This window comes from Sander lucioperca, chromosome 1, assembly GCF_008315115.2.
Source record: "Sander lucioperca isolate FBNREF2018 chromosome 1, SLUC_FBN_1.2, whole genome shotgun sequence".
NCBI classification, from domain to species: Eukaryota; Metazoa; Chordata; class Actinopteri; order Perciformes; family Percidae; genus Sander; species Sander lucioperca.
This window is the reverse complement of record NC_050173.1, coordinates 29,810,765-29,837,791: the sequence shown is the minus strand read 5'-3', so window position 1 is coordinate 29,837,791 and position 27,027 is coordinate 29,810,765. Positions and strand designations below refer to the sequence as shown.

General features: G+C 40.1%; 2 protein-coding genes across 3 annotated transcripts in view; both read left to right on the top strand.

The window, feature by feature from the left end:
* The window catches only part of inppl1b (inositol polyphosphate phosphatase-like 1b), a 16,730-nt gene extending 1,717 nt beyond the window's left edge, over positions 1-15,013 (top strand). The window contains exons 2-27 of the mRNA XM_031302946.2: positions 963-1,026; positions 3,398-3,536; positions 3,696-3,816; positions 4,258-4,398; positions 4,589-4,676; positions 4,830-4,907; positions 5,125-5,262; positions 5,388-5,502; positions 5,596-5,696; positions 5,781-5,883; positions 6,002-6,198; positions 6,997-7,114; positions 7,280-7,376; positions 7,488-7,626; positions 7,783-7,882; positions 8,073-8,161; positions 9,781-9,862; positions 10,395-10,484; positions 10,574-10,687; positions 10,773-10,861; positions 10,949-11,036; positions 11,542-11,694; positions 12,087-12,168; positions 12,764-13,559; positions 13,650-13,765; positions 14,179-15,013. Coding sequence (XP_031158806.1) covers positions 963-1,026; positions 3,398-3,536; positions 3,696-3,816; positions 4,258-4,398; positions 4,589-4,676; positions 4,830-4,907; positions 5,125-5,262; positions 5,388-5,502; positions 5,596-5,696; positions 5,781-5,883; positions 6,002-6,198; positions 6,997-7,114; positions 7,280-7,376; positions 7,488-7,626; positions 7,783-7,882; positions 8,073-8,161; positions 9,781-9,862; positions 10,395-10,484; positions 10,574-10,687; positions 10,773-10,861; positions 10,949-11,036; positions 11,542-11,694; positions 12,087-12,168; positions 12,764-13,559; positions 13,650-13,765; positions 14,179-14,272 — 3,532 coding nt within the window. The 3' untranslated portion in view covers positions 14,273-15,013. The remainder of the gene's footprint in view (positions 1-962; positions 1,027-3,397; positions 3,537-3,695; positions 3,817-4,257; positions 4,399-4,588; positions 4,677-4,829; positions 4,908-5,124; positions 5,263-5,387; positions 5,503-5,595; positions 5,697-5,780; positions 5,884-6,001; positions 6,199-6,996; positions 7,115-7,279; positions 7,377-7,487; positions 7,627-7,782; positions 7,883-8,072; positions 8,162-9,780; positions 9,863-10,394; positions 10,485-10,573; positions 10,688-10,772; positions 10,862-10,948; positions 11,037-11,541; positions 11,695-12,086; positions 12,169-12,763; positions 13,560-13,649; positions 13,766-14,178) is intronic.
* Positions 15,014-18,446: 3,433 nt separating this feature from the next.
* Positions 18,447-26,204, top strand: p2ry4 (pyrimidinergic receptor P2Y4). 2 transcript variants are annotated; one of them, XM_031303423.2, is made up of 3 exons: positions 18,447-18,784; positions 21,552-22,744; positions 22,954-26,204. In XM_031303423.2, exon 2 carries the CDS (start codon positions 21,600-21,602, stop codon positions 22,692-22,694), a length of 1,095 nt encoding a protein of 364 aa, XP_031159283.1. In that variant the 5' UTR covers positions 18,447-18,784; positions 21,552-21,599; the 3' UTR covers positions 22,695-22,744; positions 22,954-26,204. The 2 variants fall into 2 exon arrangements, with proteins under 2 accessions (XP_031159283.1, XP_035857619.1); XM_036001726.1 differs by having other exon boundaries at positions 18,447-18,806; positions 21,553-22,744.
* The last annotated feature ends 823 nt before the right edge of the window (positions 26,205-27,027 follow it).

The window sequence follows — 27,027 nt, the reverse complement described above, 5'->3', positions numbered from 1 at the left end:
CTTTATATATCTAATTTCATGTGCTCCACCTCTTTGAAAATACTTAATGAATGATTCACTCAGGAAGTAGTAAACGCTGCATCATGTGAGAAGAAACAGTTCTACTTTATGTAAAACCAAAACTAATTACCTACCTAACTAAGTACCTACAAAACTTTTCAATTTTGGCGTATAGGATTGCAAACTATTCATAAACACAACATTTCTGCGGAATGTCCCCATCTGTAAATTGATTCAGCAGCTTCACTCCCCCTGTCATATCCATCACTTTCTCCTTCATCTGCCAGCAAAGAAAGGCTGCTGCGTACAGGCTGGGCCAACCTCACACCCTCTCCAGACTAGTCACACTGTCCTGTCTGAACACAGTCCATCTCTGGCCTGGCCCAGGACTCCCTGTTTCCCCTCTTACCCCTATTTCTTCCCTGGGGCCCCTGAAAGAGGGCGGGAGTTCCAGCGACCGCACTACGCTAACTGCTCATCAGCCCGAGCCAGATACATTCCTGAAAGCTGAGCTGGGCTGCTCGCAGTGCTCCCTTCTTTCCCTTCGTTCTTTTCTCAATATGTCATTCCTTCTTTTGGTAAATATGTCCACACATTTTGTTGTTGAGTTATTCTGCTATCATGGTTCCTCTTTTGTTCAGGTAATATACAGTAGCTGACTGATTTAAAGCTGGCTTCATCTTCAAGTGCTGCCTAAAACAAATTCCTCTGACGTGACGGATGGAGATGATGATCTAAGTGTCTCTCACACATTGTATTAGTAAAACAAGCCACGTCATTAGTGATCTGTAAAACTACTGGCGCCTTGTTAAGAAGGTTACAGTGTCTTTAACTACAGTTAGACATCTGGTCCTTATTTAAACAATACATTTAAGTATTTTTTTCCCTTTGAAAGTTTGCTCAGAAGATGTTGTAGTAATTTGCCATGGCATTAATAACAGAGTTATTTTTGGTCTCCAAAGGTTCCAACGTCACGTTCACACCTATCGTATTCTTCCCGATGCAGACGGCCTCCTAGCAGTTCAGGTGAGTGTTCTTCACCATACAACATTGAATCCTCCGCCTGACAGGAAAGTGAAACACAATAGCTGTCTTGGCACAAACTGTACACACCATGAGAGGCACAGCCGGTCAGATGGAGTTAGAGGGATCAAACAATGGTTTGTTATTGCCTGTTGCAAGGAGAACAGGAAGATGTTTGTGTTTCCTCTCTGTACAGACTGTGTTAGGACTGCAGTAGCCTTGTTGTTTGAATGGCATCTCTGCCATGTGGCCGCATACTTGCAGCATTTGCTCAGCAGCATTTGCTCAGCAGCACAGAGGAGAAATTGTTTTTATGTCTCAGAGATTCCTACTCAACCCACACACTAGGTCATTGACCAATGGGTGTGCTTATTTGTTATGTGTATATACCGTGGTGTTTGTATTAAACATAATACGTCTGTTGGATGTGGCAGGGTTTAAGCCAGTAATGGTATGTTTCTGTTTTTGATACTCTGAGCAGGGGGGCATTAAGTCAGCAAATGACCTAATTATTCGATGGAAAAAAACACACACAAGCAAAAAGTTTCAAACCACAAAAGCACACACACAGTCGTTGAGAGAAAGCAAGAGAGTGACAAAAAAGAATAGTTTCAGGGCCGAAGCCACAAATCATTTAGTTTTTTTTAAACTACTGTATGTCTGCATATTAAAGTCCAATAACTTTTAATAATGATTGTCTGGCAGTCGTTTTTTTAAGCCACCGACTTGGAAAAATTCTCTGCTTTCAAATGAAGACCTTAAACTCTATTGCTATTTCAGTTGTGTTTCCACTGCCATCAGTATAAACTCCCAGTACGTATTTTCCCTCACTGGATTTGTTCCACTAACTCACAAGTCGCATGCTTGCCTTTTTGTGTTTCCAAGATGGCCATGGAGATATTTTGGGGCCCATTTTGTCCTCAATGTCTCTTATTCCTTGTCATTTCTTTTTAATTGCTTTTCAAGGGATCCTTGTGGTACAAAAATACTATTTGAAGAGTTCCTGGCAAAACAGACGGGTAGCTCGGGAGAAAAACCGGTTTCTTTCACCGCAAAATGAAAACAAAAACTTCTAAAAAGAGGGCACAAGAAAAGAGCTTGCTCGTTTTTGTGGGCTAATGTGAACCCTCTTGATTTTGTGCATGTGACTGGTAGTGTTATGAGTATGTGTGCACAGCACCTGTACACAGCATATGTTTATTTAATCTTAATTTCTGCCTGTACTGCTTTGAGTGCCACTGAAGTGTAGCTGTGCAGATTTTAGTTGGCAAGTTTAATAGAAGGCTGGCTTGTGCTTGTGGCTTAAATGTGTGAACGTATGCATGTGAAAGCATCCTTGCCATGTTTTTTGGGAGGCTTTTTAGACTAAGTGGGAATGTTGACCCACAGTGAAACATGACAGCCATCTGCTGCTGTAGCCAGGAAGTAGCTGTCAGTGATGTTGCCTCTGCTGTTTGGTGTTGGCCAGAGCTTTCTAAACCCCCCCCTGGGATGCTTTTTATCACAGCAAATCATCTGTGTGTTCCTTTTTCTGTCATGCAAATAAACACTCTTCTCTTTTGTTCTACCAAGCAACGTTTAGTAGAAGTGTGGACGGTCATGTAAGGACACATCTACTAATACCCACACAAAGTATGCAAGTCAGAATTGGGCAGTTATTTCACTTTGTGTTCAATTTAATTAAAGATTTAGACATTATAGCATAATAGGTATTCCAAGGGTATTTTCAAAGAAAGTTTAATCACCTCTGTTTTATATAAAAAAGTTACTAACGAGAAAGTGAAGTTGCAGTAACATAGCATTTAGTGAAGCCTTGACTGTGTAGACCATTCATCACATATATTCTTTCGCTTTGTATTACACAAAGCAAGTTTCACACAGAGATTCAGGAAGTCCTTTGTACCTGTTGCGGTGAAGGTTTTTAATGAACATGGTCGCTGAGTGATAATGTTTATGATGACGATGATGAACTCATGTTGATGACGAGACTGGTGGTTGTACTGAGGATTGTGTTAATGTTGGTGTCATGAATTTGTTGATTTTGATGTCATATACTAGTAACCTTGATGCTTACACTTTACAGTGCTGTGCTCTCCTCTTATTTTGTAGTGTCTTGGGATGTGTATGTCTTCTCCTATTGTCTCACCTGTTGTCTGTCCTATTTGTATGATGGCACTCAGTTTCCCCCTGGGGGATTAATAAAACATATACGTAGTCATAACGTAGTTCGTAAGTTTATCAAAAGCAAAGTAAGAGCTACATTGATTTAAACTGCTACATATATTCAAATATACATGCTCATGTGATTTGTGTGTGTGTGTGTGTGTGTGTGTGTGTGTGTGTGTGTGTGTGTGCACGCACACACCTCTCACAGACAACACAGGGGGTGCAGGTAAACTGTTTCAGGACACTGGAGGACCTGGTGTTGGGGTACCAGCATCCCCACAAGGGCCTGGTCACTCCTCTGCTCTATGCTGTTCCCCGTGATACAGACACCGGGGATGAGAGCTCAGGTGGGCCCACTAGCTGTTATCACAACAAATCATCAATACATGTATAAGTGCATACATAATAATATAATACATACCTAATAAAAAGGTGTGCTCCTTTCAGGGCTGCAAAATCTATTGCTAATTATTGATGTTTGATTTTATGTTTTAATGCCTGCACAGATGATGAGAAGCCCCCTCTAGTTCCAGTTTCTGTCAACACAGTGCCTTTCACAGGACCACCAGCTAAACCAGCCCCTCGTGCCCTATTCCTGGATAAGTTGCAGGAGCTGAACACATCCAGGTACGATTATCCAGCCTAAATGCAAAACAGTGATCAATTTGCAAAAAGATGTTCCTTGCATAGTGCCTTTCTATGCTGCATGTGTAGCTTTTCTTAACATATGTGTTCTATTCGACAGCTGCTTTTTCTGTGCGACAATAGCAGATCCATTTATAGATGTGACTTGAGGTGATTTATAGTGTCACATTAAAGCTTTACTGTCAGCCATCTGTTATGTTCAGAACATTTTCTCATTTAAATATGCACCTGTTGGCAATCAAGCAATGAGAAAGCAACATGTGAAACACTTTTTTTGGCCTATTAATAAACAGTACTGATGTAGTATCTGCTCTGTGGTTTTTGCTAGGAGATATAACAACTGGAATGTCCAGAAAGCAAAAATGTTTTGCACAACTTAAAAATGTTACAGTCTGAAGTTTGCCTGTTTTACCCTGTTTACAGTACTGCGGGTGAGCTGATCGCTCTACTCAATGACTACCTCTTCACTGAGCTGCCTCTTGACATTGAGAATGTGCACAAAGGCGCAACAACTCTCTGCCACCTCAGGCGTACTCTTGGTACTGCGTGCCAAGGTTTAAACAGGTTAGCATGCTTTTATTGTTAACTATGAACTGTACGTGAAAACTGGTGTACGGACTATTCTGATGCAGTACACTGATAATTATGCATATTTGTATTGTTTATTAAATATATGCAGTAGATGCCCTACACTAAAATGTATGTAAATGGATGGTATGGTCATTAAACAAATGTGTATTGGTCTGATCGACAGTGAGATTGAGCTGACTCTCTCAAGTCTGGAAACCCTGGCCAAGGTCTTTGACCATCCTAGCTGCTCTTTAACACACACCAAAGCACAGGTACAATACAAACCATGCAACATACTTTCCGAAGAGCTTTAACTAACTGTCATTTCTAAAATGCTAACCCAGTAATGTAGGGCTAACAGGTGCGTTCTTATACATAATTCATTAACTCCTTGCACCTTTTCATCTTGTATCTTTTGGAACAAGGGCCCAGAGATGGAAATAGACAGCCTGTTGTGCAAGATTTCAGCTTTGGTCAGCCTCCTTTCTTCATTGGAGAAAAAGGTATGTTTGTGAAATTGCACAAATCTTATCTATTTTTTTTTATTTATTTTTTTTTATCATGGCAAGATTCATGAGTAATAACGCTCACAGTCTTGTAACTTTTAGTGGTTGTTGAATGATGATGTTTTCACAATGACAGATTAAAAAAAAACAACAATCTTGTTTGTGATGACAGCACTGGTTAGATTGTAACACTGCAAATTCTCTGCTCAAAAAGGTATTAAAAGCATTACAAGATGCGGTGACCAATCACAATCTGGCAGTGCAGTCGAACCCACCCCCTCCTGAACCAACACCCACCAACGTTACATCTGTCAAGAACCATGCCAGACAGCTGCCAGTCCACTCCTTTCAGGTAAATCAGGTTGAAAAAGTTACATTTTATCTCTTTTTATCATATATGACATGGGATAAGACAAATCATACAACTGATCTCTGACTATGTAAATGTATAACGGCTGTTTGTCTCTGTACGTCCAGGTGAAGATGGTGAGGTATGGCAGACAGACGGTTTCTGTGGATGTGGACACAGGAGTGCTGCTCTTTGACAGGAAGGCTGGTTCATTTGGTATAGAGAGGGTCTCACATGACAGAAGTAAGAAAATATTTACTTTTTAGTGCCTAAAACATTTATCTTGCTTGCAGATATATTGTATAATTATCTGCTGGCATGCCACCTGTGTATCAGTCCTTCAGATTGTCATGTTCCAGAGCAGTCCGGCCAAGGTACGCATGGTGGTTGACAGCCACAACAACACACCACGGGAGATGACGTTTGAGAGTGCACGGGTAAGGAAAAATTATTGTCTTTATTATTACCTGGAATACAGTTTCCTTTCCTATAATTCACTAAGTGGCTCTCATCTCTTTCAGAAACGTCACGCCTTCTGCCAACTCCTCCAGCTGATGAAAACCAGGCACTCTCAGCTGAGGGACCCTGACGTGATCTCTGTGTTTGTTGGCACCTGGAACATGGGTAACCATGAATGTGGCGACGGTCTCTTTCACTGTCAGGCAACAGAAGTTGAATTAGAGGCAGAAAAGAAACTATTAAAAAGATTATTATTATTTATTGTGTTGTTTTGTGTGCACAGGTGGTTCCCCTCCTCCTCGCAGCCTGCAGTCGTGGGTGACCTGCTGCGGTTTGGGGCACACCCCTGATGATTCGACCGCCTTGCTCCCTCATGATATCTATGCCTTGGGGACTCAGGAAAACCCTCAGGGGGAGAGAGAATGGACAGAACATATAAAAGCAACCCTTCGCAGCTACACTCACATCGACTTTAAACAAGTAATTTTCTTTCTTTTTTTAACCTAAAGTGGTGATACTTATGCTATATAGGTCATGGGGAGAACTACTGCATATGTGAAAAAAGTTGTATAAAGCATTTATGACTCCTTGCATTTTAGTCTTACAAAGCTTGTATTTAACTTCAGGTCAATCAGTGCCTTATTCATTTTCTAGTATTGTACATTTGAAAAGATGAAAACATGTTATTCAGCATTTCAAAGGGCATCCACCCTCAAGTAAAACCTTGAGATGTTACAAGTGGTAGAAAGTATATATTAAGTGTGAAGGAACACACATTTTTCATTCGGAAGGATAATGTTTCTAGCCTAGAAATCTAGACGCACCCTAGCAGCAGCAAATGTAATTTGCAGCCAGGGTCATGATGTGGGTCTGGCTTGTCAGGCTATAATGTTTCAGCAACGTCTCAGATTATAGGAAGGATTGTAACAGTTTCTGATATTTTGTCAGCGTTATTTTGGTAATATATTTATACAAAAAATTTAGTCAGTGATAGATTATAGTTTTGATGTCAATATTTGTATTTACAACTATGTAAATCAAAATGAAAGCAACACTTCATCTTGCTATTTTGCATAATGAGCATCTGTGTCAGTGGCTGTGTTAACTGAATGTGAGCCTGACTTTATAGAAATGGGTCAAATCAATTCAGAAATCTGTAATTATGTGTGTGAGCCTGACTTTATAGAAATGGGTCAAATCTGTAATTATGTGTTCTTTGACTAGTTGGAAACTGTTCTTTGTCACCAATAACAAGTAATGCAGAGCATTGTCCTGTAGGTGGCAGTACAGTCCCTCTGGAATATCAGGCTGGCTGTGTTTGTCAAGCCGGAGCACGAAAGTCGCATCAGCCATGTGAACACAGCCAGTGTGAAGACTGGCTTGGGAAACACATTGGGTAGAGGCTGCGCTGCATGATCTCTCCATCACAAATACACACAAAGCAAATATAGAAAATGTACAGTGTCATGGCTTCCAGCCAGAAATAATAGTGCACAATTAACAAGAACCAAAATTTGTGTTCATTAACCTGGAGATTTGAGGTTGAGTGTTTCTGTTTCAGGAAACAAGGGAGCTGTTGGGGTCTCCTTCCTCTTCAACGGAACATCTTTTGGGTTTGTCAACTGCCACCTGACCTCTGGAAGTGAGAAAGTCCTGAGGTACATTGTGTGTATACATACGTGTAACACCAAATTTGTGTGCTCCTGTTTCATTGCTAAGCAGTATAAGAAAGATTTAGAATTGTCTCTTGTAATGTACGTTATGTTTAGGAGGAACCAGAACTTTGTGGACATCCTCAGACTGCTTTCTCTGGGCGACAAACAGCTCAGTGCCTTTGACATCAGCCTGCGCTTCACCCATCTCTTATGGTGTGGAGACCTTAACTACAGACTTGACTTGGATGTACAGGTTGGACCGATTTCTTTATTATTCATTGCTCTTTTTTAAGTGTTCTAAATAAGCACCCTTGAAAACTGGCTTGATGGAACATGTGGCATGATGGTCAATTGAAAAAATGCCCAGACATTGATGTTACTGCTTCTTTCTGGTCCTCACTGACTCCAGGACATACTGAAACATGTATCTAAGAGAGAGTTTGAGGAGCTCATGTGTGCAGACCAGCTGACCCGAGAGAGACACAAGAGGAAGTCCTTTCTCAATTTCAGTGAGTTTCAGTTTGCAATTGGCCTTGTTCTGCATTGAAAGCTATAATATCTGACAGTTATTGTAAATGCACTATAATACTATTTTACAATTACAAAATAAATGATAATAAATAAATACCATTTAATTTTGATTCGGCTCTACCTTTGCTTACCTCACTCTGCACTCTTTCTCTGTTTATCGTGGTTAAGAGGAAGAGAAGATTGCATTTCCACCCACCTATCGATATGAACGGGGCTCTAGAGACTGCTACCTGTGGCAAAAGTACAAGACTTCAGGAGTAAGTCATTTCTTGTTACACAAAGGCAGCTCAGAAAAACCAGATGATGTTCAAATAAAAACTCCTCCTGCAGGATGGAGGATATACACACCTCTGAGTAGCCAGCAATACTTCAATAACTTCATCAAGGTTTTTAGCCATGACTCTGTTGGTTTGTTGGTCTGTTCACCACTTCGGTCTAGACTGAAATATCTCAATAACTATTGGATGGATTACAATTCAATATTGCACAGACATTCATGGTCCCAGACAATGTACCTATCCTAAAGACTTTGGAGATCTAAGTACAGCCTTTCAGAGCCACTACCATTACTGTAGAATCTTAGTCCTGTTTATATTAAGTTCCCTGATGAAGATCAATCGATCCAAACATGTGTTCCTATAATTAAATAATAATAAATATAATTAAATATCCTTTTGGAGCCACTCAGTGTTGCATTTATTGCATTTGTTATCCTTCACGTTAAGGGCACCTCATCGTCTTAGTTTGTGTCTCAGGCCGTTACACTTAAACTCAAACGTAGGTCTCGTGTCATCTGAAACAACATCATCCTGGAAGGAAGCAGAGAAGACCGCCCAACACCGAACCAGCTGGAGAAAGTTCATGAATGACATATGCTCCCCAAAGAAAAAATAGGTTAAATGAGATCTTGTGTCATCACCCAGTTTCACGGGAGTTTCTCTCCTGAGCGAGAGCAAAGGGAACCGGGGCTGCTTTCTGAACTGATAGGTTTTGCCTAATGCATATGTCTTCTGCGTCCTGTACTTTCAGATATCGACTTTATTTTACTATTGTTGAAGTTGTGTTAAGTTACTGCTGATGAAGACCCAACATTTTCTAAATGTTGCTGCTTCCCTGTAAAAGCTTTTAAATTTCAAAATAATGGGGGACTTTTATCGTGAGTAATTAATAGGAAATATGTGTTTATTACCGTATTAGCGGAGCATTGTTCGTGGCTAGTCTTTAATAAAAACAAGGGGCTGGAGCACAGCAGAGACCCGCTGTCTCTGCTGCTCTCTCTACAAAGTGCATTTCGTACGGTCCCTGCCACCTTTACAATATAAAGGAAATATGTATAAAGCAATGCAATAACGTTATATTCACGCGGAAATATATCCGATCACTTTCCGATCAGGCAGGTCACATTGAAGTGTCAATTGTGGACACATATGCGGACACAACTAAGTTCCGATCTGGCACATCTGAAAAGTCGCATTAAAAGGCAAGTGTAACCACGGCCTTAATCATTTTTCTGAATGACATTGTTGTCATAGGTTCAAGGTATTTTAGACTGATGCTAAATTTGTGATACATATGTACCAGCACAGCAGAACTACAAAGAAAAGAACCTAGAAGCATTCTAAATATACAGTTGACTCACTTCTTAAGATATTTTTACGTGTAACTTAATCCTATTTAAGGGGTCTGTAGGGATATGTGACTGACAGCAGCTGCCATGACCACTAAACATAGGAGGTTAAGCGTTAACCCACAGTCTAAAAAAAGAACCTCTGGCATAACGGGAATGAAGGCATTCTTCACTGCATACAGTTTCTATATGGCAGATTAATTTGTTGTACAATACGTTGTTGATTTATACCTGAATATGTTTCTTTAGGTGCGAGTCAATGTTCCATCATGGTGTGATAGGATTCTGTGGAAGTCCTACCCAGAGACCCACATGATCTGCACTGCCTATGGTAAGATCTGGAGATTAAAAAAAAAGATTAAATTCAAAAGTAGAAAGGTAAACAGTTAAATAAGGCATAAACAAAATGTATGTATGTCTGTATGTACAGTATGTATGTAAGAGCAGCACAGAGAGGTCGGTGCTTAAGTCTTGACATAGCCAAAGGTTTTGATGCAGCATTCTCAAATTAGATATCTGTGGTAATTTTTTTTTTCATTTGTACCACTGCAAAATGAGAACAGAAACCCTTAAAAGGAATAACAGTCGATCCCGACATCCTGGTCTATGGTCCATAAAGAAACAGAGTCATTTCCTCTCATTCTGCCCGAGCTTCTGTCTCTGACTAACCTCAGCAAACTATCAAAACATAACAAATACTGGGGAGTAGCAAAACTACTTTTTGTCTCCTAAATCACTCTTTTGTCACATCTTGTGAAATATCGCTAACCACTCATCGGCCCCACAATAACTTTTTAGTGATATTTAGTGTTGTTATTGCATGTCTAATAATAAAGTAATAGGATGGATTTGTCTCTCACCAGGCTGCACGGATGACATCTTCACAAGTGATCACTCACCTGTTTTTGCCACGTTCCAAGTGGGAGTGACATCACAGTTCAGCTTCAAAACAGGTGCTGTCATTGTTGTGGCCCAACAAGATGGAATAGGACTGAATCCCTTCATTAAGTGAGAAGCATTGTCATGCATTTGTCTCGCACAGATACAAATTCAAGCATGGAGAGGGCCTGGATAGAGCTCGAAGGCATCGAGGCCATTGTGAAGACGGCAAGCAAGGCAAAGTTCTTTATTGAATTTCATTCATCTTGCCTTGAAGGTATGGTGCTACATGAAAAATACATTTCATATGAAGCCATTTTGCAGCACAGAGGCAAAAGAGTAGTTCATGTCTTTCTTTGCAGAGACACAACGCTCAAATGAGAATGACTCGCAGAGCTGGGATGTTCCCAGGTTTCTCAAACTTGGCTGGTCCTTCAAACAACTGCCAAAGGTTAGAAGCTCATTTGGGCATGGCTGAAAATATTGTTTGTTTTTTAAGTCAAATTCTGAGCTTGTGATTTGTTTGTGTCTGTCATAGCTTCTTCCAATCATGTCTGACATGGAGTATCTTCAGGATCAGCACCTGCTGTTGTCTGTCAAGTCATGTGACGGGTTTGAGTCATACGGTTGGTCACAGGACAAATTTATTTAGTGTAATTAAGTCCTCCATTCATAATGTCCTTCTAGGTTGGCTAATGAGTGCCCTTAGAATGACAGTTTATCCAAAAACATGAAATTGTTTATTTTCTTTTTCTTTTAAACTCTTATCATAGTTGCTATCTACTAATCCAGATAGTTTCATTATGTTTTGATATGGTTTGCAGATTTCAGTTTGCCAAACGTTTTCACAGTTTTTTCATCTCGATGCAAAAGGCAGAAAATGTTCACAACAAAGTGCATGGATTACTGTATTTTTAGGCACTGAACTGAGTGTTATATATAACAATTTTCTTCTAATTGCTCCAAATCAAATGCGATTGACCTTTATTGTAGTTGAACTGCAGTCAGTGTCAAGTTCTGTGGAAATCATGCTGGAACTATTTGGATGGATAGGTTGCACTCCCCACTTAGTTTCAGCGTGAGATGTCTTATTGATCTAATGAATAATCTTTTAAAAATCTTTTTTCATAGGTGAATGCTGTGTGGCTCTGCGCTCACTCACTGGTGCGTCGGAGCAGTTTGAGACATTTTTGAGTCACCGAGGCGAGGAGATGGGCTCCATAAGAGGACGGGTCAGAGTTCATGTGCCCAAGGACAGACGAGGAACTCGGGAGAAGACCTATGGTGAGTCAGCCTGAACTGGTCATCTCCTACGCTCTGCCTTGCTTGCACTATCACTTCCCACTAAACTTTCATCTCCACTGTCACTGCATTCTTTGACTCTCCGTTGAGTCTTACATTGCTTCCTCTATTTGGTTCCTCAACGATCCCTGGCTTGGCTTTACACTTGCTGGTATCTATCGACCGCTTCCTCTTTTGGCTCCTGATTGACTGACCCTGACCAGATGCATCCTGAGACACTGAAACAGGACAGATGAGTTTTATGTCACCAGGTCAGGCACTACAACAACAAACTGGTATGGCTTTTGGCCTGCATGCAGCTTACAGATTTTAAGGAAGTCTTGTTCATTATGGGATGTGTTGATCACTGGTGATTCTGTGATTTCCTTTTTCAGACTGGTTCTATTTTGAGAAAGATGATAAAGGTCCTGTGAGGGGACACATGTCTCCTGCATCTACACGGGTCCCAATAAACAGGTGAGAACCACCTTATTGTTTCTGAGCATCAGTGTAAAGCAGCAGAAAGCCTCCAAGGAAAGGTTCTCTGGAGCTCTTTGAAAAACTTCCCCAATCCTCAGCAGATTGTGAGCACGTTTTACCTGCTGTTTTTTTTAACATAACCGAGCTCAAAATTAGACTCACTTTCCACTGTATATTTTTATTTTGAAAAAAATCATCAGAAATTTGTTCCCAAATCTTGTGAATCTGATACAGTAGATATTATCTAAATTATACTGAGCAACTATGAATGCTTTCTCGTGCCATTTGGTTTTTCAATGCCGCTGTGTAGTGTTTTGACATCTGATAAGCCTTTAAACTACGGGTGTATTACTCAAACTGGACTCCTTTAGATGGTATATCATCTTCTCACCGTTTACTGAAGCCACATGTCCAAATCAATGCAGCCCTTGTGTTTCTGTTAGCACTGTGCCACTATTGGTTTGAACACCCGCAACGTTAACAGTGATGAATGCCAGAGAACACATACAAACTCTTGTAAAGAAAGAACTGAGGACACATTTAGTACCATAAAATTGTAACTCGGTTGGCAAATTCAAAACTTGTATTGCAGGTCTTTGGCAGCTCCTCCCAAACTTACTCCAAGCAGCTACACCAATCCGGCCTACTTCATCTTTGAAGGTGTGTCAGTGGCACGCAGAGTGGAGGAGGCTCTCCCCCAGCAAAGGGACCCTCAGGTGATCTGGTCTGGAAATGAGGCCTTGCAGCTCCCAAAAATCTCAGGACGTCAGGGCTTTGACAAAAGACCCTGTCGCAGATCAGACTTTACAGAGATTGAAATTCCAGCTGTCCTGCCTCAGTACACTCCAACCAATGACCTTCATACACCCCAAACCAACTCCTCCTATCAGCTTTTTCCAGCCAAAAACCCATCTCCCATACCTCCAACCTCCAGTAATGCCATGTCACAGTACCAGGAACAGACTTCACAACCCAGAGACAAATACCAAGGTAAACAGGTTGTTCAAGACTCTATACTGCCCGAGAAGAACCTGAGGAACTTATATATGAATCACTCAGCAATCATCAGGGAAAAAAACAGAAGGGATCAACATCAGCTCCTCCCAGAAAGAACCAATCCTATTCGGGCAGCCAAGGCGCCGTCAGCTTTCCCCTACATCCCCACTCACATAGCACAGTCTCAGGTCTCTGTTCCCTGGATGGTGGATCAGCAGCCCCCTGGACCTACAGGGGACAACTCCCTCACTGCTTTGCAAATGGCCAAGTCCCTCAGCGAAGTGGACTTCTTCCCCACAGAACAGAGAGGCCCATCCATACTCAACCAGAGGCCAAGTTATAGAAATGGCCCCTCTATGCATGGAGATAGAGGCTACAGCTGGGAGAAAGAGGTATGACACTGCTTCAAAAGACTTTTTTTTTAAAAAAGATGTCACTCCTGGTTCTCTGTAAAAGATTCTGTCTGCTTTATCTCAACGCAGGTGTCTGTCCTCCAAGGTGCACCAGAGACTGTGCGGGAGCTTCTCAGTGCTCTGGGTCTTCAGAAATACACCCTGGGTCTCAGCCTCAATGGCTGGGATGATCTGGATTACTTCAGGTAAAATGATTTTGGATAACATGTTCCACAAGCCATACTTAGGTAGGCTCATTACTGCACTTCATAGACAGACGCAAATAATGTGGTTACTACACATACACACACAGAGCAGGATACATTTGTTTGTAGCGATAACCTCTGTGTTCACAGGACTGTTGCAATAATCAGTTGTATGCCTCAGCAAATTACTAACGTGCATGTGACAGTCATGCTCATCTGAGTGAGATGATTGACCTTGACAGTCAGGTTAGCATTTGGAGCCTCGCTGGGGCACCAATGTTTAAATACATCCAGTCATGGTGCGTTGATATGAGGATGTTGGCACCACATGTACTTACAAAGACTTACCGGACTATAAAGTTATATTGAATTTCCAGTCAGGTGTGATTTAGTGTTATTTCTCCTCTCTACAGTGGTATCACTGAGGAGGATCTACGCGCCGCAGGAGTGACAAACCCTTCACACCGACGCAGGATCCTCGAGAACCTGCCCAGGAACTGGAACTGACAACTGACAGAGATGAAAAACATTGCTGGTACGAAGCCTCATAGTTCGCTCAATTAGAACTGGAAAAACTGTCAGAACCGAGATCTGAAAGAGAGGACAGACTAATCAGATATCAATCACATCAGCTGGACTTTATCAGAGCCTTGCTGTCTTTTTATTTACTCGATCAATACTGTAACAATAGTTTGCCTGTGTCAACACAGCAAAGGGAACATAACGCAGGAAGCACTTCTTCACTCATCTATCCATCTTGACAGATAATGAAAGCACTGGGTGATATGAATGGAAAGCCTTAATGTGTACCTCCAGTTACTGACACGTATGCAAATATTGTTTATGATATCAAGGTCTCATTGATTTAGTTTTAAGTGAATTTTAAATGACTATAAAAATATAGTCCTTCAATTTCCAGTGTTAACTCAAGGCTAGTGTTTACCATTCACCTTCATGCCTTCTACTGTGTGCTTCCCATTACTCCGCTATTATTGAGCCTGGATTTGAGCTTGTAAAAGCCCTCTATTAAACTTATGGAGCATAAAATCCATAGCTGTACATATCTACTCAAACGTCAGCTGTAAAGTTGGTATAGAAGGACCTGCCATTATCTCATGTTGTTTACTGTCGCATACTGTTGTTATCATGTCACTTAATCAGTACCACTGTGTATGTGCACAGTCCACTGTGCGTGTTGTATGCAACCTTTTTATAAAGTAAAGTGCATAAAGCAACTCTTGACTGTCACCAGGCAATCACACGTGTCATTTTATGCTGTTGAGCAGCTGGAAACAGAGAAATCACTTCCTCAAGTCTTTTCCATTTCAATGCTCAACTCACATCATCGCACCATGCTGCTTGTATGTTTTGTTTGTTTAATGCCACCTAGAACGGAGGTGTAGCCTTCTTAATAGTCTAATACTGCAATGCATATGGGTTGCAACAGTAGAACCAGAAATGCAATTCATGGGCCAATTATTTGCCACAATACTTGATAAAGATAATGCTTCTCTCTTTGAGTCATGCAAGTACCAACACACTGGGCCCTATCTTGCAACCGGCACAGCGCGGCGCAAAGCCCGACGCAAAGCCCGACACAAGTATCTTTGCTATTTTAAGACCATCCAGCGCCCACGTCGTATAGCAAATGCACCTGCACCCATCTTTGCGCCCCTGGGCGTGCTAGTCTTACAGGGAGGTGTGTTCAGGTGAATTCTTGGCGTATTGCTATCTTGAGGCAGCGGGAAGTGATCGCGCCATTGACCAACAAAAACCTTGTCTAAGGTCAATAGCGCAGCATTTCATTGTTATTTTAACAGCGCATTAGTAAAATGTGCCGCACGCACACTATGCTTGTTACACACACACACACACACACACACACACACACACACACACACACACACACACACACACAAGAAAGCGCATCAGCACACAAACATCCAAAAGATTACATATTAGGGGCCCACTGAGCTAGGTTTAGCCAAGCATCATAGTCTTTGTTTTTTTTTAAAGTTATAGCAAGTCTGCATATGTTTTCTATTTCTTTCTAGTTTTTCAGGATCTTGTTGAAACATGCATAGATAATATTTTCTTAGTTTGGATAAAGACCAGTGCTTTTCCAGTGTAAACAACTTACATAAATATTACATCAGTTATGTTTGTGAATACAGGGTAACTGTCATGATTGCCAAGTCCATGAACAACCAAGTTGTATTTGTCAGCTTAGTTAAATAATATACTGCAGCAAAGAAATGAGACAACTGTGAATCTGATCCCAAAATAACTCTTAAATATTGAGTCTATGTGTTTTTGCTTGTAGTTACACATTAAGGCATAACCAAACACATCCCTCTGTCCTCTGACAGCAGGTAGGTATGTCATCACCTGTAGGGCTGCTGTGAATTTTTGGCAGTTTCAGGGTGAACAACAGGGTGGAAAATGTTGATTTCTTTTCTTCACATCATGTTGGCACATGTTTAATAAAACAGGTGTTTAGATTGACATAGTTGTTCTGTGATTATGCAGCAGCATGTTTTAATAAATGATTATTGGTATTAGTTTATAATATTATGCTTGACAAATGTGTGCACATATTGACAAAGTGAAGTTTAAAGATGCCCTCCATGTATCAAAATATTCTTATTTGTATAATAATTAGATCAAAAAAGTTAAATTACCTTCCTTAATTGTAAAATCTAGAATCCGTGAATATGCAAATATTTGTCTTTTCGAAAGAACATAACATTTTTAACTTAAATGTCTCCTCTTCTCTAAAAAACAACAATTATTTGTGTTTGTGTACTTGGAAGTTTCAAATTTCTACAGCACTTTTTTCAAAGTAACATAATGGACCAAACTAGTTGTGATGTCGCATTAGGGCTGCACGATATGAGGAAAATATGCTATATGCAATAATGTTGTGGAATTTTGCTATAACGATATTACTTGCGATAAATAAACAAATACTAAAGTGTACTCAGTTCTGCTGCTTTCAGTATACAAAATACAACAAATTGCTTATTGAATTTAAAACAAATGAAAGGAAATCATTTTCAAACATTCTTTTTTGAACAAATTCAACACTAAAAAAAGAATGACAGCTACATTATAAAGTGCATTTTCTACTCATATTTCCTTTCTACTAACACAAAAAAACGGAGTGTACTTTGCAATATGTTGCAGCCTTTCGCGATGTGAATATTGCGCCAGTTGATATCGCGATGACGGGAAAAAATTATATATTGTGCAGCCCTATGTTGCATTATTATGTACATGAAAGTACATGCTTCTAATGACAAACTCTACACACACATTCTGCACAGTAAAGGTCAAACACCCAAATGAAGTAGTAATAATAATAAGCAAAACACATTCTGGGCTTGAGGGGGGGCTTAAAGACAATTTACGATTACGACAATTCATGGATTTAAGAAAAAAAAGTCCTTTATTAACAAGCGACAGTTTAATTCAAAATCTGATAAAAGTAGCTTTGTTTGTCTGTTGATGTTTTCCATCTGTGAGGTACTGTAAACTGATGCTGTGCTTTGAATGGGTTTCTGAAGAAGAACATGCTTTGTCAGTGGCCCACTCACATTCCAGAGTTCTTACCACAGAAACCCAAACACTTCACAGACACAGAAACTCACACTGCTACCACCAAGCTGACCTACTGGTATTCACTCACACACACATTGACTGGGGTGAAGGGGTCTGGACTTTCCATTTGCAAGGGATATGTTTTCAGCTATCTCATACTGACTTTTATACCATATCAGGATTTAAAGTATTTTAGATACGTATGTCATATGCATATGCATGTCATATTTTACATTCTATTGTCTATCTCAATGTAGACCACAAAAGGGTAATTCCAACCAAATATGTTTATAGTCTCTGAAGTGGATATGATCTTGTTTGCGACCATGGGTCAGTTTTTGGTAACTTATTAAGTGACTGCCTTATCTCACCTCAGTTTATTGTATGTCTCTGATACCAGCATTGCTCATCCTGCCTACTTTTATTTCTTTACGATTATAATTACACGCCTATCACGTGAATCTTACAGAAAAGCCTGAGATGAGAAAGTTTACTGAGGAGACGAACAAGTTGATGCCTTAAAGCTCCAGAGTGCAACTGTTGCCTTTTATAATGGTCTACTGTACAGCTGTGCAAATATTACCTTCTATAACATTTCAGCATTGAGTGGCATTAAGCACATAATAGCAATGTTACTCACATATTTTACAGTGCTGGTTCTCCATGTGTAACATGGGGTGTTAACATGTAAGCAGTATATGTTAGTAGCCTATTGTGGCTGCTTACAGTGCTGGCTTGTTTATATTCTGTTAGGTGATTTACTCCATAATATTGCATTAATGTCATGAGCACATCATAAATTAGACTAAATAATATGAATAGAGATTATACTGTATTCCCTCTGAACTATTGTTAAAGAAAATGGTAGCACAAGAATGATCACTGCACATATTTTAATACAGACTGATGACATTTGAAAAGTCAGAGGAGTACTTATAAGTGTAGAAGTACATGAAAAGCTGCTATAAGGAGAAAAACTAACTTTTCAAGCAAAAGTATGGGGTAGTGTTCATGTTGAATGTGTCAATCAGCTCTGGTAGTAGTTTCACGTGGTTCGCTAAATTGAAAGTGACTTGCACACTCAAGACTGTTTTTGGGAGGCAGTTTTGTCCACTCAGCAGCGTGACTTCCAATTTCAGCCGTACACACAGTGTATGTTATGTATGCTCTCCACGTATCCTGCGCTCAGTGCTGACAGTCTCTGCACTCACCGCTGCCATGGACTCCAACACGACTTCCACCGAAACATAACTTTTAGTGCCGTGCGTATCTAATGTGCGCCGGCTGGACGAAGAAGACGACGACGTAGTGAGAGAGAGGAGCAGCTATTGATCTCGACTGAAAAGTTGAACGACTTCTCTGGAGCGACGGTATCTAGACCAGCCTGACACCACCGCTGTTTTCCGGATCCCGTTTGGGGTGAGTAGCCGCAGTGGCACGATAACTCGGTTCTTATGTGTGTGTGTGTGTGTGACGGAGGAGAACGATAACACATGACAAAACCAACAGTGGTGGAAATTATCCAGTGCATTTACTAAACTTTTCAGGTGCTTGTGCTTTACTAGAGTATTTCCACTTTATCACTTTATACCTCGACTCCACTATATTTCAGAGTGAAACATTGTAGCATACTTTTCACTCCACTAGCCTACATTTGTTTGAGTTATAGTTAATAGTTACTTACATTGTTAGACATTATTCAACAATAAATAAAGCAGTTAGAATAGCTCTACCTTGACCTAGGCCTACAACATCAGATATTGTTTACATGCATCTATAATAATAATTTAAAAAAAAATATAGTATAATTATTATTTATATAACACTCTAAAATGTTGAGTGTTATATAAATAGAAGATTGCAAAGGTACCAGTCTGCAGTAAATGCTTTTACCTTTTCATACTTAATGTTTTTCTGATAATACCGTGGTTCAGTAAAAAACATTAAGTAACTTACTGTAACATGCAGGACAGAGTATGTTTACGCTATGGCACTCCTTTTACGTTTTTAAAGTAATGTATTTGAAGTTTCAACAGTAAAAGACAAGTTTATAAATACAATACACACTATACATTCTCACGAAACTTTTTAAGTGCAGCCAGTGCCAAAAGTGCAACAATAGTGCTGTCAGTTTTTAAGTTCAGTTTGTTCCATGGAAGGAGTTTGTCCAGACTACATGAGAGGAGGAGAAGAGTTTGCTCTAAAACATCTTGTTTTAAACATATGACACCAGAGATGGCAAAAGTACTCACTTCCCGTACTCAAGTAGAAGTACAGATACTTGTGTTAAAAAATACTCTGGTAAAAGTAGAAGTACTGATTTAACTTATTTACTCAAGTAAAAGTAACAAAGTACAGGCTTGGAAATTTACTTAAAGTATAAAAGTAAAAGTAGCTTTGCGAATGACAACCATTTTTTATGCAAAACTACCTGGACCACACAAATGTTACTAGAGTGCAAGCTGAGAAACTTCAGTGGACATGGAAAAAAGGCTCTTTATATGCCATTGCCTACATTTTAAATGGATGTCTGCCAATATGCCTAAAACATCACATATATGACTATTGTGACAGAGACTGGGACTCCAGGTTAATAAGATTCTGACTGAGTAGCTATTTATGAATTCAGTTGTGATTCTGTGAGAATTCACAGATCCAGTTTGTCTTTTTTTAATCTTCCCCTTAACATTTAAAGGAATCTACGTGTGTGTGTGTGTGTGTGTGTGTGTGTGTGTGTGTGTGTGTGTGTGTGTGTGTGTGTGTGTGTGTGTGTGTGCTCAAATATGGCTTCTGGAAAGAAAATAAAGGATAAAATATGAATTACTAAACAGACATTAATTAAGAAGAGTTGCGCAGCACATTGGCCAGGAGTCATTCTTGATGCCTACTATCTCAAACATCTCTCTCAGATAAGGCCAAGGATGTCTTGCTGCTTGTCTGCTGATTTCTTCATTTTCAATCATGTCGCCATCCATACTACTATGTGCTAACCTTACCACCATCAGGCCGCAATGATTTGCCGTGAATGAATGCAGAATGCCGCCGAATCTGTCTTATTAGATTGAATGTGGTATTGATGACGCGAAAATAACGGTAACTCCAGTGAAATTATTTGAAACTTGTTAGTAAGGACTAAATTTGGACTGTATTTAAAGCTGATTCTGGTTTCCAACTTCGCCCCAGGTGTGTCTGTTAAAACACGGACGGAGACAACTTCTCTCTTTTGATGCTTTATTAAGATCAAGCAACGTGCAACCTAGGTAACAGGTGAAGAACACAAACAACAAAATCACTAGCTAACTTACTTTAAATTTGCAAGAAATATAGACCAATACAACAACAGGCTTAAATGAACTGACAACATAAGTTATACGACTTACAGTTCTTAGGGACGCACACACACGATCTCAACTGATTATCCTCCGGACAGCTGGTCTCTTTTTCTTTTTGCTCAGTGTGTCGCGCGCGCCCGCTCGCGGTGAGGCGCGTGTCTGTGCTATTCTCCGACATGACGACCTCTTGTACAAAACTAAAGTAACGAGCCAATTTTGTAAAATGTAAGGAGTAGAAAGTACCGATATTCATGTTAAAATGTAAGGAGTAAAAGTAAAAAGTCGCCACAAAAAAATATAGTAAAGTAAAGTAAAAATATCTGAAAAATGTACTTGAGTACAGTATTACGAAGTATTTGTACTTCGTTACTTCCCATCTCTGTATGACACAGATGATTGTTTGTAGTTCTTTGTGTTTGGATAGCAAGATAGCAGTGTATCTTCCCTGATACAATAACAGATAGATTAACAAGTACATCAAACACTTTTAATTTATCCCAGACTAGCACTACTTTTACTTAACGCTCTGGGGTCCTCCGTTGGTGGAGCAAAGTAGGATTAGAATACATTTGTCCTGTATTTAGATTAATAGCTTTTTTTGTCATAAAAGTGTGACTGAAATATTGACAGGAACTAAATGCCAAATAATAAGTGATTTTTAAAATTACGTGAATTAGAGATAAAATGCCATGCAGGTTCAAGTAGGGCCAGCCCCAGACTTTGGGGGCCCTGAGCAGGATTTGGTTTGGGGGCCCTTCACCTTGTAACGTTACTTCGTCTACAGTACATGTGTATTTTCGTTTGATATAACGTAAAAGCCATCATATCTCTGTGTCTCTTTTTTCCTTTTGCAGGTTCGGTCACCTGCTGGCTTAAAAGTGCTACTAAAAATTGTCATCACTATGGAAACAGTCATCAGCAGCCCCGGCACGCACAACCAGTCGACAGTTTTCACTTCAATCTTCAACGCTAGCTGTCGCTTTGATGAGGAGTTCAAATACATCCTGCTGCCTGTGTCCTACAGTCTGGTGTTTGTGGTCGGCTTCGTGCTCAATGCAACAGCTTTGTGGTTGTTCCTTAAGATGCGTCCATGGAAGCCCAGTACCGTGTTCATGTTCCATCTCGCCCTGTCCGACTTCCTGTACGTCCTCTCCCTGCCCACCCTCATCTACTACTACGCCAATCGCAGTCACTGGCCTTTTGGAGTGGCCGTCTGCAAAATGGTACGCTTCCTGTTCTATGCCAACCTCTACTGCAGCATCCTCTTACTCACCTGCATCAGCGTGCACCGTTACCTGGGCATCTGCCACCCACTCAAAACAATGACCCTGGTGAAGTCCCGCCATGCCCACCTGGTGTGCGCCATGGTGTGGGCTGTGGTGAGTGTGTGCCTGGTGCCCAACCTCATCTTTGTCACCACCTCCACGAGGGACAATGACACCCTGTGCCATGACACAACCAACCAGGAGGCCTTTGAGGAGTATGTGGACTACAGCTCTGTCATCATGGTGCTCCTATTTGGCATCCCGTTCCTAGTCATTGTGGTGTGTTACTGCTTGATGGCGCGGGCCCTGTGCCGACCCAGACGGGGAATTTCTGCCAGTCAGCAGGGCGCCGCCTCACGTCAGAAGTCCATCAAGCTCATCATCGTGGTGTTGGTGGTGTTTGCTGTGAGCTTCGTCCCATTTCACATCACACGGACGCTCTACTACACCTCCCGCGTTTTAAATCTTAACTGTGAATTTCTCAACATTGTCAACTTTACTTACAAGATCACCCGTCCGCTGGCGAGCATCAATAGCTGCATTGACCCAATTCTGTACTTCCTTGCTGGGGATCACTACAGATCCAAAATGATGTCTTTTCTGACGGGAAAAAGACAGATGACAAGCAGCCAAACACCTGAACAGGCACACATACAGCCGAACAACAACCATGGCATCGCTCTGGTCTACAAAAACCCTGCCCTGAAAGCCAGTAAAAATTCTGAGAGATAGTGGGAAATCTATTGGAGAAATATTGGAAAAAGTATTTCTGCTCCAGGCTTAGCTAATGGGGGTGGTGATGGCGCAGTGGATATGACACATGCCTTTGGTGTGGGAGACCCGGGTTCGATTCCTGCTGTGATACATCAGCCAATGTGTCCCTGAGCAAGGCACTTAACCCCTAGTTGCTCCAGAGGCATGTGACCTCTGACATATATAGCAATTGTAAGTCGCTTTGGATAAAAGCGTCAGCTAAATGACATGTAATGTAAGCTAACATTTCTAATGGCAGAAGCACCTGTTTATATTTCCTTTTTTGTTTGCACTGAGAGGTTTGGTAGAAACTAAAACCCCCAAAACTAAACACATAAGACACACAGCATATAACAAACTAAAATGTCATAAAACATCAATGAAATCACTGAAAAACTATTTTAAAAAGTGGGTTTTTAATGGAACATTTAAAAAAATGGGACAGAGTTTACAGCCCTGATCTCCTCAGGCAGGTGTTCATAAGCAATAAGTCAGTTAGTGAATTGTTGTCATCAATCGGTCACTCACTGATCTAAATATTAAAGTTCATTATCTGATCAAAGATGACAGATAGCCTGGCAATTTTCAAATTAGGCAGTTATGATGCAGTCCTCCCTGTTGTATCAACAATATCTATGTGTTACCCAGAAACCGCAGCTACTGCCAGCTCTTGATCCCAGCTGTTTTTATCCTTTAACTTTCACAGCTGTCTTTTGCTCAACTGTGGAGAAAAGCAGAGACAACTCAGGACAAGAACCACCCACGCCTCATTAGAGGGATAAGGGATTTTCCTTTTCACCCTTTTACCTTTGGGATTGATACATGGAATTGAAAGCTCCTTTTTCTTACAGTAGTTTAGGCTGAACTCCTTGATGGTTTTGCAACATGTGAACACAGTTAGAGAGCATTGGTCCCTCCACCCTTGTTTTTAATGTTGACATATGAACCAATACTTGTAGGAGCAGATGTATTCATACAGCTCTGCATCACACGGTGATCTCTTGATATTCAGTATGAGCACTATCTTTGAAGATGTTTCTGTAATAACAGTTTGATATGTATCATAAAGTGGTACATCATGAGTAACTGGTGTTTACTGTATGTCACGTATCATGAGCTGATTATGCAATGACTGTTTCTTGTCTGGTCAGTGTGAACCTATAATATCATTAAGCACTAATTTATTCTTCTTCTTTCAAATCTCCCTCATGAAAAGAGCAATGTCGAGTGATCTATGAATTCAGAGGAAGCACATAAAGTTTGATATTTGTGTACACCATACAACTCATGTGTTTAGCCAGACTGAAACTAACTCCATTTTCTATTACCTGAATAGATACAGTACAGTTGATGTTTAGGAAGTGAAAGCAGAGTGTGTAATCTTTCATGTTATCATCTCCATAGATCATTCAATGGCAAGAGAACTATGAAGGCTCTTTTTTGGATAAGGGCGCTGGCTAAAAAAAACAAACACTATGTTGATGATGACAGTGAACAAGATAAAGATTTCCTTCCTAAAGTCACTTTAATGTTAAAAACCCTACAGTATTTCCACACTGTGTGACATCATCTAATGTGATATTATATTTGTTTATTCCAGTGCATAATTGCAGTCCACACAACATGATTTACAATGACCAACCCATGAAAAGTTGAAGAGATTAAACGTAATGCCATTGCAAATACTATGAATAACTCAAGGCCAGAATTCACCTAAACTACGTCATTGTAACAATTCAGTGTTTGAGAACATGACCAACTGTTTTTCTCCCATCTTTAGAAACCAATAAAATAATAACAGGAGCGCAGTAGTACCCAGTAGCCTGAAGGCTAATAACAATAATTACAGTGTAAATGGCAATACTGTTTAGAAATATTACTCCCATGTTGTCTGTAATTTACAAACAATGGATGATCAGAAACATATAAGCAGTACGGTCAGTCATTCTGAGTTGTTTTGCTTTTTCTTAAAACTTCAGTTCATGACAGACTGCATCGGATAACTATTTACATGTTAACATTTGCCAGCAGACCTACAAACAGTCCCTTTCACCAGCATCTTCATATTCATGTCCCCACCAACTATTAGCATGTAAACAGATAAATGAAGATTCAAAGCTCTGCTAATTTGACACATTATCGAATTGGTAATAATGAAAATTAATCTGTAATGAAGGTTTCGAACTGTTCTGTGCACTTTTCAACAGTTTACCTCAATGTGATGTAAGCGTATGAGCGCCCCCCTGTGGTCTGATGGTGACAGGAAGTTGCAACTTGCACTCAGTCAGGAGAGCTCAACTTGTCAGATGGGTGTCTCTCCAGTAAGTCAGAATATTAAGCGGGAAAATTACAAAAATGTGGAAAGAAATGCTGTAAAAGGGCTATTTGGGTATTTTGGCCCTCAGCGCTGTCTAACAGACAAAGAACGAGGCCAGAGGAAGGTATACGCCACAGAAACACGGTAAGATGGTCAGGAAACATTCGACCTGCAAAACTGCTGAGAAAATGCTGGTAGTCACGTGTTTCACATTAAAACCTTAACCTGGAAACACAAAGCATGGGCTCCATTGACCTGGGTCTGGTTGCAATTCTGGAAGCAAACTTTCATGTTAAAACATGTATTTTGTGTCTGATATAGGCCTATACATATCTGATGCAGGTTCTGTGTACAAGTTCCACTTGTAGAGGTAGGTGTCAATACAGTGCAGACAAGGGTTAAAATGGAAGGCAAACCTAATTAAAATGACAGAAAGGCAGATAATTGTTTAATAGGCCATTGTAAAGTATATTTTGTTGGTTATTTACAGTATAACTTGTGTGTTTTGTTTGTTGCATGCATTGTGTAAAGAAGATGTTGAAGGATCATTCTGGGGCAAAGTGCATCCTTTCAGTTTGTATTGTTGACCTGCTCCCTCTGCCCTTGATGTGCTGATGTCAGAAAAGTTGTCTGGTCTTGAAATTCTCCTTTGTCCTCTATGAATAGAGCATTTGGATTACATGTAATAGAATTGTGCTAAATTACCTAATTTAGGGATTTTTCTGGTTTTCTGTTTGTGTTACGCTGAATGATATGCCCCTCTCTGAGTTCAGAGAAATCTCCCTCTGTTGGGTTCATGAAACAGTTTAATAACCATATAAACTGAAGATGCATGACCATCAGCCTAAGCTGTTTTACAGTAACAGTAACATTGTTAACATTGGTGAGCTACTTTTCTTCCCACTTGACTGCTGCCTATATGTTAGGAATGTGCCTCGATTTAGACATCTTTGTCTCAATCATGCTGTCGGCTTACTTTAAGTGTCTGGTTTCCCTTTAGAAGGCAGGTTTCATTACATTAAATTATAATAAGGTCATGCTGATGAGATATGTTGGTGACTTGTCACCTCTAGGCCTATATGTGTCTGTCTAGAGTTGTGAACACAATTGTGTGCGTTGTATGGTCAGATTAGACATTGCTTTATGAATCTAAAGAAACTAATTGTTCTCTTTTAAATTGCTGTTATAATGCTTTAAGGTAGTGTGAGAGAAATGTTTGCTTCTTGACTTATCTACTTGTAATTATCAAATATTGCTAAGTGATACAGTGCAGAGTAACTTAACTTTCTACTTTTAAATAGAAATGCAATAGTGCTTTTGGTGTGCTGCCATATGCCACCAAGAGTTTTAAAATAACCAGATAACCAATATCAATTGGCTGTAGTAATGTTTTGGGTCATATGTTACCAGGCCCCACCCCACGCCTGTAAGACAACAACACGGGTATTTATCGCCCTTTCAGAGTAATTGATGTTTCGACTTAAAACGCATATGAAGCATTACATGACCGAGTCTGTCATTTCCAGTCTATATAACAGGAGAAGCGGCACTGAAACCCGTTAATGGAGGTACATTAGGATGGCGATATGTGATAACTAACTTAATTAGTAAATGTAGCGGTTGTCACTTTAATTGTGACAAAGCAGTAGGATTAATTAAATTACAAATATTTTACAAATAATGCACCAGCCAACAACTTATCGAAAACGACATAAAAAAAATAAAAAAACATTAAAATAATGTGTTTTTAACTGATAAAGCAATCAATTACAATGAGCCTAAATAACTATACGTTAAATAATCATATTAAAATACCAAAAGGATGCAATGTTTATACAGGCTATATCTAAAAACACAATCAGTTGCAGTCGTTTCGGTAAAAGAAAAAGAAAGAAGAAAAAGAAAGAAAAGCTTGGTTTTATTTGGATCTGTGTGCGTCTCTAACTTGAATTGGTGTTTTTTCTCGCCGTTATCGACCAACACCACTGAATAAAG

Coding starts and splice junctions, on each gene's coding strand:
- p2ry4 (XM_031303423.2), top strand. CDS start 21,600: ATGGAAACAGTCATCAGCAGCCCCGGCACGCACAACCAGTCGACAGTT.